Raw genomic sequence first — 15,266 nt, forward strand, 5'->3', positions numbered from 1 at the left:
AAATGTATTCAACCGAAGTAAAGGAGCCAGTAGCCATGGGAGGTTACAAATGAAGACAAGGCGTTACTAAGGAGAGACTAACAAGCCTATTAAGGAATTAGAAGCCGGCATTTACGAAGGACAAAGGCACAAGCCAATAAAAAATATTGGCAGAGAGTGTGCAGTGCTTCTCTTCCATACAACACTGCAGCAGCTCGCCAGAACAGCGCATTTGAACTGACTCAGGCTCGACCTAAAAATTGTCTGAATTGCGCCTGTAAAAAAACACCTATCTTGGTGAAACAGCAAACTCATATCTTTGCCCTGGCTGACGTTGTAAAGTAATATCAGGCCCTCCACTCAAAATCAATGGCACATACCCTTGTGCTGCTGGTAGAGAGCACAGGGACTAGATGGAGGATGTGCTATAGGTCACAGACCACCACTGTGTGAAGTTGGGCCAGTGAGTACTAGGGCTAGGCTCGTCAGAGCTGGAGAATTTCAGTACCATGCATGTTCTGTATTTTAAACATACCGTCCTTTCAAATTAGGTTTTTGGGGCATTTCTATGGCTTGCATTAACATACATTATTTGTCTTCTGACTGCGTCAGGATAGCTTCCCGTTAACAGATACTGCCAGGGTCAGGGTACCCTTCACCGGTCAGCAAGCGTGATCTGAGCCAACTAAACTTCAGTGCGCTGAACGTAATTAAAGGCGATTAATCTGGGTTCTATTTGCTTCAGCCACACTGTACCAGGCCGCTCGGCGCTAATGACCTCAGTCAGAGTTCTTTTTACATTCTTAGATTCAAGGGGAGTAGCGGGCACATCCTTGTTGCCCTGCATTTAGCTTCTCACCTCCCAGTGGTCGAGGCTGATGGCAGTAGAATTAATGGCCTTTAGTAGTGGCTCTCCAAAGCCAGGCTAGAGGCTGACGAAATGTACCAGTGTAATCTCACTCAGCAGCTCAATACAGGAGCAGAACAAAGTACATGACACTGTGAACACATCGCGTCTTTTGGGTTTCTTGAAGGATGTGTACATTAAAGTTCATTATCTTATCGAGTGACATACTAAAAAACATAGGCTCAGCAGAGGGGATGCTTCTATTTCTACAGCACAGTGTAACAAGACCCCACTCGTAGAGCGATTAGAGCAGGCACAACACAATGGCTTTTCCGCCTATTCGTGATAGCGCTGTATACTTTCAACCCTTTAATGAGAACTTGAACCCACATACAGCCAGGGATTCAGCCGTCAGTACAGCTCTCAATCTTCAACACAACGCACCAGAACACAAGGACATATTCAAAAGTAAATGCATACCTGCACTGTACTGTGTTGTGCTCGAGCATAGCTCCAGCCAACACGAGCACGAGACACAACACATGACACTCTGAATGTAGCATGAACACTCACCTACCTAAACAGTAATATTCACAGCAGGGTTGATTCGCAATCATAACCACGAGCCCAGCGCAGCCTTCACAAGACCCCGCTCATCAAGCCATATGAGCAGGCAGGACACAACGGCTTTCCACGCGTTCATGAAAGCGCCTTACTCTTCCGAACCTTTTTACACCAGCAATGTGCTTCCTTCACCACATTTAAAAAATATTTGAAAAGAGAATGAGCGCATGGCGCTCTGAATGCATCATAGACAATTACTTAAAGATCAATGTGATAGCAGTCTATGTTTTGGAGTCCATGTTTTTGTATAATATGTTTTAACACACTGTGCTTTTACATAATACCATTCTAGAGTAATTTAATTATTCTGTGACGTATGTGGGGTGGTTAAGTTGACATTTGTGTAACTATGTGTGGGTTCTTTCATTCTACTTTATATAATGTGCTAATGTTCTATTTGTACTTGCAGATTGTTTGGTATAATTCTCACCAGGTGGGGTGTGCTGTTACCAAATGTCCTCAAAGACCATTAACTTATTTCTATGTCTGCCACTACTGCCCACCGTAAGTATGTCCTGAGAAGGCAATGTATTTGTCAGATTGTTTTTTTATCTGTTCTTTCAATACTTATGTCTTGTAAGCTGTGCAATACAAAAAGATGCGATGACAACACAAGTGGACACTTATGATGTGTAATCGCATGCAACCCTGCATTTAAACCATCTGGAGCCATGGAAATGCATTAAGTTAATCAACATTATGCTAGTTTTCAATCTGCAATGTATACGGGCACCCTCAAAAAGGCTTCCTGTCAATGGTGCAAATACTAATGGTTGGGATCATGCATTCTAATAATGGGTGTATTCAAGAACCGGGCTCAACTTAAAGTTAATTGTATGTATGCATGTGTGATTGGTAGTTCTGAAACCTAGCTGAAAGACAGAATAGCGTTGTATTGTAGCTGTACCAAGTCAAATGCAACAGTCACCCACACAAGCATGAATGTGTTTCTTGTGTAGCTCAAACCTATCCACTAGTCAGAGGGGTACTGTACTGTACTGTACTGTAGGTGTACCAATTCAAATGCTACAGTCATACCCACATATGCATGATTATAGGGTTCGTATATGGCAGGATCCCAACTACAGGTTACCAGTAGTTCTAATTTCATGAGGAGCTATGATGAGGAGTTATTGCACAGGACATATATAAGGGGTTTGATTTAAAGAGGTGGAATTGCAAGTGGGAACTGACAGGAGATTTAATAAGGGATTTGTGGGATACAGACAGAAGATGCAATACATGTGGAGATTGAGATGGGCTTGCCATCCTTAATGGGTGTCTGATGTACAAGCAAGTTACACAATAATGAGGAATTGCTTGGTCAGGTTGGTTCTCAGTTCATACTGGAAGTGAATGATAGGCAAAACTAGCTGGCTATCAATAAGCACTTTTTGACAGAGAACACTTACCTTATTCAACTTTCACTTTCTAATTTTCAGTTTGGTAACATCCTTTGTCATATTAGACATAGCACAAGAGTTTAGGACCTTGACTAGGGATGACAAACATTAAAGGTGATCTGGGTGGATAACTAGAGCAAAAGGAGGTCTGTGAAACTAGGAGTCATTACAAACTTTGGGGATTCAGATTTGGAGGTTAGGACTTTTAGGAAATTAAGAGACTCAAATCCCTGGAATATTTATTTTTAGTAAAACACTCTGCTTTACAACTAAAATTGCAGTCAGTCTGGTGACATTAGGGACTTCATTCTCTTGTAATGTGCAATCGAGAGATCGCAACATGAATATGAAGCATTTTCTTTCAGTCAGTAAGATCACTTGGCACCAAGAAAGGTTGTAAATAATCGTAGATACTTAGAAAAGTGACCAAATGGCTGCCATTCAAAAGCTGCCACTGAACAAAAAGAGGATACAATTTGACCCTTTTCATGATAATCCAGAGTGACAAATTGGGTACGCAAGTGGTTGGAAACTTACAAACACTATGCTTCATTTAAATGAGTGCTGCTCCTTACATAAGGTATACACTGGATATTTTCACTTGTGCCATCAACAACTAAGACAAAGCAATTTAAACCAATTCTAGGACAGATCATTGGCCAATTACATTATTCTCCGATCGGAATGACACAGTTCACAAGTCAAACCTACTCTAATCCAAACTCAAGTCAACATAATTACCACAGGAAGGATGTGTAGACGGCCTTCCATGAAGTTTTTACCCATATCTTCCATACGGCGGTCAACGGCTGATGCCAATCCAGATTGTCTTCTTGAATTCCTGTAAGACCTGGCATCCTTAGGGTGGTCTTCACTTATACTTTTTGCTTTTTACCTCCACGTTTTACTGTATCTTTTTGTTGGCCTTAGGACTCTGAGCATTTTACCACTGATAATCAGTGCTAAAGTCGATGTTCTTCTTCTCTAAACATGCATGTTATTGGTGTATACCTGACTGACATATGTAATTTACTTGTAAGTCCCTTGTAAAGTGGTATACCATATACCTGGGGCCTGTAAGCAAAATCCTACTTGTGGTCTGCAACACTGCACCCACAGAATTAGCCTTTCAAACTTGTTTCAGGCCTTCCACTGCAGTGCTTGTGTGTGCAGTATACTTCCACTACGACTTGGCATTTACAACTACTCTCCAAGCCTGAAACTCCCCTTTTATTACATGTAAGCCACCTCAAAGGTTGGACCTAGGTAGCATTACTAGCCGGGTGCTATGTAAGCAAATTGAAGGATATGTACTGTTGTGGTTTGCGCTGCATGGTAGTGACAGACAGCCTATTACATTTTTCACTACTGTGAGGCCTACCCCTCTCATAGGTTAGTATTAGGAATTCCTTTATAACTTTTTCAGTGGTAATTCCTGATTAGAGCAAAGTAGCTTTTTGTTATTTCATGTTTGGAATGGCATTGATAAATTCTACTTACTGGTGAGGGTTGATTTCACTTTACTATTTTAGAAATTCATATTTTAGAAAGTAGACATTTGTCTGCACTTACTGCTCTGTGTTTCTGACAGCCTGTCTCCAATACACGTCTGGTCTGGGTGACAAACACATGTATGCATTCCCTCTAGACAGTCACAATACAGGAAGCGCAACTGCATCTGCATTCATATGCATACTGATGGGTCATCCTGGGCAATATGGGGGCAGGAAGTAAGATTTCACTTGGTTAGGTAGTGTTCTGTCTCCACACAAGGGGCTGATTTACCACCCATAGCTAGGCTGGCAGACATAACTGGGGTAAAAGGGGACCTGTGCACTTTAGTTTTTTTAAGTCACCCCATACATCAAAGGCACTTTTGGGTATACGTATTGGGCATCTGACCACATCGAATCAGACACTTTTGGAGTTGTAACCAGACGTCACTGGCTCCACGCCTGAACATTGCCAGAATGGCTGCTGTGCTACCAGGGGGCACTTTCGCCCACCCTGTTCAATATATATGTAGCCCCACTGGCAAAAAGTATTCGCTCCTTTGGCTTTACAACAATTTGTTATGCAGACGACACACAAATTGTCGTCTCCTTGGTTGACCCATTGGAGGATGTAGCAGCCTGTTTCAACTCATGCATGGCCCATATTATAAACTGGATGCAGGGCAACTGCTTAAAGCTTAACACTGGAAAGACAAAGGTTTCGACCTTTGGAGGGGATACTTCTCTCTGGAACCCAGATACTGCAGGAGTTTGCCCTAGTCCCGTAAAAAAGGTAAAGAACCTGGGGATTATAGTAGATGACCAGCTTTCCGTATCTGACCAGGTCAATAATACTACGTAGTCACTGCACTGATCCTGTCGAAAATCGACTACTGTAACTCACTATACCTTGGTGCCAAACAAAGTGTTATACACAAACTACAGATTCTACAGAACACAGCGGCGCGCCTACTGTTGAACCTACCTAAATTCAGTTCCACCAGCCTGGCGATTCGAGAGCAACTTCACTGGCTCCCGATTACAGCTAGGATTAAATTCAAGTCGATGTGTATTCTACACAAGGCTTTACATAGTAATGGACCAGGACAAATTAGACAACACGTTGAGTGGTATGTTCCACAAAGAAATTTTCGCTCCGCCTCAGCGTCCTTGTTAAGAGTCCCTAGGATAAGTACGCTAAAATGGGGTGGTAGAAGTTTCCAATACCTAGCTCCTAAGTTATGGAATTCCATGCCCCTACATCTTAGAACACAAAAAACCTATCCCAATTTAGGTGGGATCTTGAAACCCGGTTGTTCTAATACCCAGCTGCATTATTCTGTTTCATCTCTCCCAATTAATTCCCGGTATGCTTGATAGTCCAGCGCTAAGACGCCACTGGCATACACGCGCTTTATAAAAACCCTCTTTTCATTTTCATTTAATGTCATTTTCACATCATTTCATTTCACTGTCAGTTTGCTCCTGCCTTGCTGTGCTGGCCTGCTGCCTACTACCTTTGCCTTGTGACTAACTTCCAGTGTTCTCCAAAAGCTTGTTGGCTGGCCTCTGTTCATCAAAGTCTCAGGATCATCAAAGACTTCAGCTCCGCTGTGGATCTGGTGGCCGAGCTCTAAGAAGAAGCGTAGTATTCTGTACCACTTGCTTACTGTATTTATCGACATGCACCCTGCTTGGGTTAACGACATCTATCAGGCTTTTTCTCTAAACACGGACTCTACACCACTATCCTTGTCCTCCACCTCACGGGATAACACACTGACCTGCTTTGTGGAGCTCACTATGGATCAGACAAGGAGTATTATTTCAAGAATCAGATCAGGTTCTGCATTAGACCCGTGTCCGCTCAAAGTTCTTATGCCAGTTATGGACACGTTGATACCGGCTATAACTCATGTTTGCAACACTATGTTTAGCTCCGGAATTTTCCCGGCTTCTCTGAAACATACGTTGGTCAAACCCCTCTTAAAGAAAGCCAATTTGAATAAAGATGACCTGAAAAACTATCGTCCGATAGCCAGTCTTCCTTTCCTGGCTAAGGTAATAGAAAAAGCCATGAATCAGCAACTGTCGGAATTTGTGGAGCAGCACCAGTTGCTCGATAACACCCAGTTCGGATTCCGCAAATGTCATGGCACGGAAACTGCCCTTCTAAAGGCTGCGGATGACATCAGAGCCATACGAGACCAGGGGGGGACAGCACTCCTGGTACTGCTGGATCTTTCGGCGGCCTTCGACACGGTCGACCACAAGATCTTAGTCGACCGTGTCGAACGACTGGGGGTCCAGAAAACTGCTCTGGACCTGCTTGTATCGTTTCTGGCCAATAGATCACAAGCAGTATCTCTAGGACCCTACCAATCATCGAAGGTGTCTCTGCCGTGTGGGGTCCCTCAAGGCTCATCCCTGAGTCCGACACTATTTAATATCTACGTGTCGGACCTTGCAAATGTCATCAAAGCATTTGGGATGAGCCTTACCTCCTACGCCGATGACACCCAATTGGTACTGGCTATCAAAGGGGACGGGGAGGAAGTGGCCAATCGATTCACGAGAGGAATGATGGCAATAGGTGACTGGATGGCCACGAATTGTCTGAAACTCAATTCAGAAAAAACTGAAGTGGTCATCTTCGGTCACCTCTCCCCGGGCTGGTCACCTGTCTGGTGGCCACCATCTTTCGGTCCCCCGCCGAGTCCAGCTAGCAAAGTGAGAAATCCAGGCGTCATCTTCGTTGCTGGCCTCAATTTTATGGCACATGCGAATAAAACTGCGGCTTCAGCTCATATGAAATTGAGAATGATAAGGAAAATACTACCTTTCCTACCGAACACGGCCGGGAAAACACTGGTCAGCTCACTAGTCCTGTCCCCCTTGGACTATTGTAACGCTCTATTCTTTTATGCCCAAGTCCGAGTGACAAATAAGATGCAGTCAATCCAAAATGCAGCCGCACGAATGCTGGCTGGGATCCCCAAGTTCGCACCAGTTACAAACATCATTAGGGATCTCCATTGGCTCCCGATACGCAGCCGTATCAAATTCAAATCGCTGTGTATTGTTTACAAGTCACTCAATAATCAAGGTCCCCACTTTCTCAAACAGAATCTTCTCCATCATGTCCCAACCCGATCTCTTCGTTCCTCTATTCAGAACTTCTTGGTTGTGCCTTGCACTAGAACAGTCACCTGGGGCGACAGGCGTTTCCTGGTTGCCGCCCCTAGACTCTGGAACACCCTTCCTGCACATATCCGAGCAAGTCCCTCCCTGTTCACATTCCGCAAACAGCTAAAGACGTGGTTATTTGACCAATAGCCTTGTATATCTTCTTTACCCCAGTTGCTGATCCATCCCTTAACTAGCGCCGAGACGCCCACGGGTATTCGCCGCGCTCTACAAATGTCAATAAATAAATAAATAAATAAATAAATAAATATGGGATTTCCCAATGCTAGCCTATGAGAGGAGTAGGCCTCACAGTAGTGAGAAACAAAATAGGATGTTTGTCCTAACTAGGACATGCCACACAATAAATGTACATGTCCTAGCTTTTACTTAAACAGTAGGGCTACCTAGGCCCAACATCTGGGTTGACCTATGACTAGTAAAAAAGGGAGTTGAAGGCTTGGCAAGTAAGTTTAAATGCCAAGTCATTGTGGCGGTAAACTGCATGCAGGCTCTACAGTAGCAGGCCTGGGACAGGTTTGAAAGGCTACATCTTTGTGTTGCACACACAGTGCTGCAGGGCCACTAGTAGCATTTAATTTAAGTGTGCCACTTCAAACTTACACTTATATGCGCAGTGGGGAAGGGGTGTGCTTGAGGAGTCTTCTGAAGGCCAGTAGGTCTTGGGTCTGCCGTAGGTTGGTGGGGAGCGTGTTCAGGGTCTTGGAGGCGAGGTGGGAGAAGAATCTGCTAACAGCAGTTGTTCTTTGGAGGCGAGGGACTGTGGCGAGAGCAAGGCCGGCCGAGCTGGTGGGTGGGGGTGTAGAACCCGAGTCGTCTGTTGAGGTATGCTGAGCCGGTGTTGTGCATAGCTTTGTGCGCGTGGAGAAGGAGCTTGAAGGGTACCCTCTTGTTGACGTGGAGCCAGTGCAGGTCTCTCAGGTGGGGTGTGATGTAGCTACGGCGGGGGATGTCGAGGATCAGGCATGCCGAGGTGTTCTGGATGCGTTGCAGCCGTCTCAGAAGCTTGGCCGACGTTCCTGCTTAGAGGGCGTTTCTGTAGTCCAGCATGCAGGTGACGAGGGCCTGGGTGACAGTTTTTCTCATTTTGGTGTGGATCCACTTGAATATCCTGCGGAGCATTCGGAGGGTGTTGAAGCAGAAAGAGGAGACAGCGTTAAACTGTTTAGTCATGGAGAGGGTGGAATCAGGGATGACCCCGATGTTGTGTGCGTGGTCGGTTGGTGTTGGAGCTGTTCCCAGGGTCGTCGGCAACCAGGAGTCGTCTCAGGATGAGGGGGAGGGGCAGAGGATGAGGATCTCCGTTTTGTCTGAATTCAGCTTCAGTCGGCTGTTCTTCATCCATTCGGCGACGTCCTTCATTCCTTTGTGGAGGTTGGTTTTGGTGGTGAGAGGGTCTTTAGTGAGGGGGAGGATCAGCTGGGTGTCGTCGGTGTAGATGATGATGTTGAGGTTGTGCTGTTGGGCAACGTGGGCTAGGGGTGCCATGTAGATGTTTAACAGCGTCGGTCTGAGCCCTGGGGTACACTGCAGATGCTCTCGGTGGCATTGGAGCGGAAGGGGGGGAGGTGGAGGCTCTGAGTTCTGCCAGAGAGGAAGGATGTGGTCCAGTCCGAGCCTTCGCTTGGATTCCGGCATCGTAGAGGCGTGTTCGTAGTGTGCGGTGGCAGACCATGTCGAAAGCGGCCGATAGGTCCAGGAGGATGAGGGCCGCTGTTTCTATGTTGTCAAGCAGGGTCCTGATGTTATCTGTGGCGGCGATGAGGGTGGTTTCGGTGCTGTGGGTGCTGTGGAAACCGGACTGGGATGGGTCCAGGATGTTGTTCTTCTCGAGGTAGCGGGTCAGTTGTTGACGATTTTCTCGGTGACCTTTGCTGGGAACGGGAGCAGGGAGATGGGTCGAAAGTTCTTGAGGTCCTTGGGGTTCGCCTTTCGTTTCTTGAGTAAGGCGTTGATCTCAGCATGCTTTCCGTTAAGGTTGCTGTCTCGAAGGAGATGTTGATTACTCTCCAGAGATGGGGTGCGATGGCTGTGCTGGCTTTGTGAAGATGAGGTGAGGGCAAGGATCTATAATGGTGATACGGAGTGGATGGTGTTCATTTTCTTGCAGGTGTCCTCATCATTGACGCTGGTCCAGGAGAGCAAGCGGTTGGTGCGGTGGTGGTTGTGGGGGTGCTGGTTGTCAGGGTGGTGGTGGCGCTGAAGTTGTTGTGGATGTCGGCGATCTTTAGGAGGAAGAAGGTGACCAGTGAGTCGCACAGGCCTTGCGAAGGCAGGATGTCGTTGGTGGTGGAGCTGGGGTTGGAGAGTTCCTTCATGATGTTGAAGAGCTCTTTGCTGGTGTGTGTATTGTTATCTAGGTGATTCTTAAAGGAGGCCCTCTTGGCGGCTCTGATGAGTTGATGGTGTTTGCCGGTGGCGTTCTTGTGGGCTGTGTAGCTGTTCAGTGATCGTTCGAGGAGCCAGTTCTTCTCCAATTTTCGGCATGTTCGTTTAGAGGCCTGTAGGTCTTCGGTGATCCAGGTGGCTTTCTTGCTGGTGTGGCTGAGTGGGGAAAGGGTGTTGGTGCAGTCGTCGATCCACTGTCTGAGGTTGCGGGCGGCGGTGTCGGGATCAGTGGAGTCGGCGGGTGGGTTCTGGGTGAGGGTGGTGGTTAGCTGGTCTTCAGTGATTTTGCCCTAGCAGCGTCGAGGCATCTGTTGCGTGCAGTAGTGGCTGGTGGGCTTCCTAAAGGTGAAGTGGATGCAGTGGTGGTCGGTCCAGTGGGGTTAGGTGGTGGGGTTGGAGACATGGGGGCTTGCGGTGAAGATGGGGTCGAGCGTGTGGCCGGCATCGGGGGTGGGTGTTGTCACGAGCTGTCTGAGTCCAAGGTTGGCGAGGTTGTTGATCAATGTGGTGGAGTTGGCGTTGTTGTTGTTCTCGACGTGGAAGTTCGGGTATCCAAGGAGGATGTAGTCTGTAGAGGCGAGGGCGTGTGTGCTGATGAAGTCAGTGATGGAGTTGCTGAACCTTGGTCGGGGTCTGGGGGGCCTGTAGACAAGGGTTCCTCTGAGGGTGGTGTTGGGGTCAGTGTGGATCTGGAAGTGCATGTGTTCGGCGGTGCTGAGGGTATCGTGGGTGTCGGTCAAGACTCTGAGGGTGTTCCTGTGGACGTTGGCGATTCCTCCTCCTGTTCCATTGGTGCGGTCTCTGTCGGTGATCTTGTAGCCTTCTGGGATGGCTATGGCGATGTCGGATGCTGAGGCAGCGTTCAACCAGGTCTCTGTCATGAAGGCGACGTCCGGGGTGGTGGAGTCAAGAAGGTCCCAGAGTTCGTCGGCATGTTTGCAGGTGAAGCGGGTGTTGAGAAGGATGCATCTGAGGTAGTTCGGTTCCTTGGTTGGTGGTTTGGCTGGCCAGATGCCAGTGAAGCTGCTGCTCCAGCAGGTGAAGGGTCCATGGGTGCGCTTCGGGGTGGCTCGGTAGAAGGTGTGTTTTTGGCCGGTGTTGAGTGCTTAGAGGGTGCTGGCATCATAGCTCAGTCGGGCATCACTGCATCCGTGGGGGCCAGGGGTTCTGGCGCTGGGTGCGGTCCGGGCATGGACAGGCGCAGATGGGCTTGCCTTAGGTGCGCCTTTGGCACACCAGTGGCGCCATAAGAAGGGGAGGTAGGAAAGGGTTGCGTTCCAGTTGCTTGCCGCATCCCGCCCTCAGAGGTATTTAAACTGCTCTGTAGCGCGAGCGCGTGAATCTTGACTGGCTCACCTCTGAGTCGGAAAGCCGGAGGCTAGCGTGTTTTTTAAACTGTGTGCATTTGGAAATCTTTTGTTATTTCATTTGTTTAGCAAAAGCTTTTAACTTCACCTGCCCCACGGCCGAGTACCTCTCATCTCCCAGCGCAGCAGACTATGTGCTGACGCTGTAGGAGAGAGGGCTGAGAGCCGCCATACTGGATGGAGGAAAGGGTTGCGGTCCAGTTGCTGGCCGCATCCCGCCCTCCCGAGGTATTTAACCACATCATTGCTACTGCATATTCCCGCTGTGTGCTGCCATTTGCAAAATCCCATTGTTTGTGACAAGGTCAACTCGTCATAAGCACAGGGCAGGTAAAACCCATGACGAGTTCACCTTGACACAAGCATCAAAGGGGTTAAACTGCTCTGTAGCGCGAGCGCGTGAATCTTGACTGGCTCACCTCTGAGGCGGAAAGCCAGAGGCTAGCGTGTTTTTTAAACTGTGTGCATTTGGAAATCTTTTGTTATATCATTTATTTAGCGAAAGCTTTTAACTTCACCTGCCCCACGGCCGAGTACCTCTCATCTCCCAGCGCAGCAGACTACGTGCTGACGCTGTAGGAGAGAGTGCTGAGAGACGCCATACTGGACGGAGGAAAGGGTTGCGGTCCAGTTGCTGGCCGCATCCCACCCTCCCGAGGTATTTAAACTGCTCTGTAGCGCGAGCGCGTGAATCTTGACTGGCTCACCTCTGAGGCGGAAAGCCAGAGGCTAGTGTGTTTTTTAAACTGTGTGCATTCGGAAATCTTTTGTTATTTCATTTATTTAGCGAAAGCTTTTAACCTCACCAGCCCCACGGCCGAGTACCTCTCATCTCCCAGCGCAGCAGACTACGTGCTGACGCTGTAGGAGAGAGTGCTGAGAGACGCCATACTGGACGGAGGAAAGGGTTGCGGTCCAGTTGCTGGCCGCATCCCGCCCTCCCGAGGTATTTAAACTGCTCTGTAGCGCGAGCGCGTGAATCTTGACTGGCTCACCTCTGAGGCGGAAAGCCAGAGGCTAGTGTGTTTTTTAAACTGTGTGCATTCGGAAATCTTTTGTTATTTCATTTATTTAGCGAAAGCTTTTAACCTCACCAGCCCCACGGCCGAGTACCTCTCATCCCCCAGCGCAGCAGACTACGTGCTGACGCTGTAGGAGAGAGTGCTGAGAGACGCCATACTGGACGGAGGAAAGGGTTGCGGTCCAGTTGCTGGCCGCATCCCACCCTCCCGAGGTATTTAAACTGCTCTGTAGCGCGAGCGCGTGAATCTTGACTGGCTCACCTCTGAGGCGGAAAGCCAGAGGCTAGTGTGTTTTTTAAACTGTGTGCATTCGGAAATCTTTTGTTATATCATTTATTTAGCGAAAGCTTTTAACTTCACCTGCCCCACGGCCAAGTACCTCTCATCTCCCAGCGCAGCAGACTACGTGCTGACGCTGTAGGAGAGAGTGCTGAGAGACGCCATACTGGACGGAGGAAAGGGTTGCGGTCCAGTTGCTGGCCGCATCCCACCCTCCCGAGGTATTTAAACTGCTCTGTAGCGCGAGCGCGTGAATCTTGACTGGCTCACCTCTGAGGCGGAAAGCCAGAGGCTAGTGTGTTTTTTAAACTGTGTGCATTCGGAAATCTTTTGTTATTTCATTTATTTAGCGAAAGCTTTTAACCTCACCAGCCCCACGGCTGAGTACCTCTCATCTCCCAGCGCAGCAGACTACGTGCTGACACTGTCGGAGAGAGTGCTGAGAGCCGCCATACTATACAGAGGAAAGGGTTGCGGTCCAGTTGCTGTCTGCATCCAGCCCTCCTCAACACCGGATATAAGGACGATGTCATCTCGTCCGCGCAGCGGGCACGCCGGAGGCGCGCCGAAGCCGCACCAAAGGCAAGCCCGTCTGCACCCATCCGCGCCAAGGTAGCGCCTTGTGCCAGTTATGCTGCCTGTTTTGGCCTTTTGGAATCTGGTCAATTACCATCCGGTCCTCCCTATTCGAGGGAGATGCTCTTACAATTAAGTAAGCTCCATGCAGACAAATGAACGGTTAGACTGTTGCACACAGCCCTCCCACGAGCAGACTCTCTTGCTGACAGTCTCTTGAAATGTGGGCTCTTGAAAGTGAGGTCCTTGCCTAAGCACAGTATAGAGATCCAGCTGTTGATTGAAACTCATGAATTGGATATCCTCTTCATGACGGAAACATGGACTCGCTCTGATTGTTTGGATGACCCCCGTTGTTCTTGTCCTCCTGAGTTTAAATTCTTACATCTTCCTAGGTGCAGTGGGAGAGGCGGAGGACTAGGAGTGATTTTTAATGCAACTTGCAGAATCAATATTATTGACCTAGATCCGGCAGAGGGTACAGAGCTATTGGGTCTATCTATCTGGACTCATTCCGGGACCACTTTCACTGGGGAATTATGTTTTAGACCGCCAGGGGCTTTTAGCTTACAGCAGCAACAAGCGCTATTAGCTACCCTAACTAATATCGCAGCTTCTCATCATAAGCTGGTTGTTTGGGAGATGTAACCTCTGGTGTAATGGCTCCCTTGACTTGGGTCTTCTTAACATACTTCAGTCCTGTGATAGCCTCGGTCTTTCTCAGCAGGTCATGGGTGCTACTCACAAGGCGGGATACCTTCTAGATCTGGTGTTCCCGGCTCCTGACGTGTTGGATATGGGGGGAAATCTTCCCATGGACTGGACAGATCACTCCCTCGTCAAATTTTTTGTAAACATTAATGGTGTGCATATCAGGGCTCCTGTGACTACTAAGGAATTTCGGTGCAGAGATTGGAGGGATCTCGCACGCTTGAAGTCCCTGGTGGGGTGTTTAATGTGCGAGAGCTCTTTGATGCGGACAAGCATGTAGAGGAAAACTACGTCTCTCTTTGCACGGGAATTACAGCTGTCTTGGATGCTTATGCTGCCCTAAAAACACGTAGTTGTAGGGGGAATGGTTCTGCCCCCTGGTTCAACGATACATTGAAAAACATGAGGCAGGGCTGTAAAAAGGCTGAAAGAAGCTGGAGACGGGAATATGAGGAAGCCTCTAAGGAGGTATGGAAAAACAAGGTTTTGGAATATAAGAATCTGATTAAGAAATCTAAGGCAGAATATTATTCCTCCTTGATTTGTAATTCCACTAATAGCTCCAAAAGCATTTTTAATATATTGAACAGCTTTACCAACCCTGAATGCTCCAAGAATGCAATTGTCCCGTCCCAAGATCTTTGCGAGAACCTTGCCAAATTCTTTAAAGAAAAAATTGAGAAAATTATTGAGGATTTGGAGGTTTCTCCTTAATCTGATCCTTCTCTCGACACGAGACCTGGGTCTTTAGTGGACGGGTCGGTTGTGCCAGCCGGGGCACCAAAGGAACTAATACTTGAATTCCCACTCTTTACGCAAGAGGCATTTAGTGGGTTAGCCAGAGGGATTTCCTCTAGATCTCCTTTGGACCCTGTGTCACACAAAATTTGGAAAGAATATGATGAGGAACTATTTCCTTCACTCCGCCTAATATGCAATCAATCTCTCGCTACTGGTATCGTTCCAGCCCAGTGGAAACGGGCTGTGATATCTCCTTTGCTGAAAAAGCCCTCCCTTGACCCTGACTGTTCTAAAAATTATAGACCCATTTCCCTGCTGCCTTTTCCAGCCAAGATTGTCAAGCGCCTGGTTAGCACCACCCTCTCCAAACATCTGGAACATCATCAATTACTAGATGATGATCAATTTGGTTTCCGGCCACTTCACAGGACCGAAACAGCCTTGGTCACCGCTATGGAAGAGCTTCAGAGGCGCGCAGATAGGAGGCAGGCAGCATTTCTGATCCTGCTGGATATGTCTGCCGCCTTTGATACGGTCAACCACAAGATCTTGTTGAACCGGTTATCTGAGGCTGGGGTTAGAGGTAGTGCTTTGATGTGGTTTCGATCATTTCTGCAGGTTAGGCAGCA

The 15,266-nt window shown here is 47.9% G+C and overlaps 1 protein-coding gene across 1 annotated transcript in view; it reads left to right on the forward strand.

The window, feature by feature from the left end:
• The window catches only part of LOC147706975 (cysteine-rich venom protein-like), an 88,931-nt gene that overhangs the window by 59,312 nt on the left and 14,353 nt on the right, over positions 1-15,266 (forward strand). Inside the window, exon 8 of the mRNA XM_086925611.1 lies at positions 1,860-1,954. Coding sequence (XP_086781737.1) covers positions 1,860-1,954 — 95 coding nt within the window. The remainder of the gene's footprint in view (positions 1-1,859; positions 1,955-15,266) is intronic.

Source organism: Lissotriton vulgaris, chromosome 6 (genome assembly GCF_964263255.1).
Source record: "Lissotriton vulgaris chromosome 6, aLisVul1.2, whole genome shotgun sequence".
NCBI lineage: Eukaryota > Metazoa > Chordata > Amphibia > Caudata > Salamandridae > Lissotriton > Lissotriton vulgaris.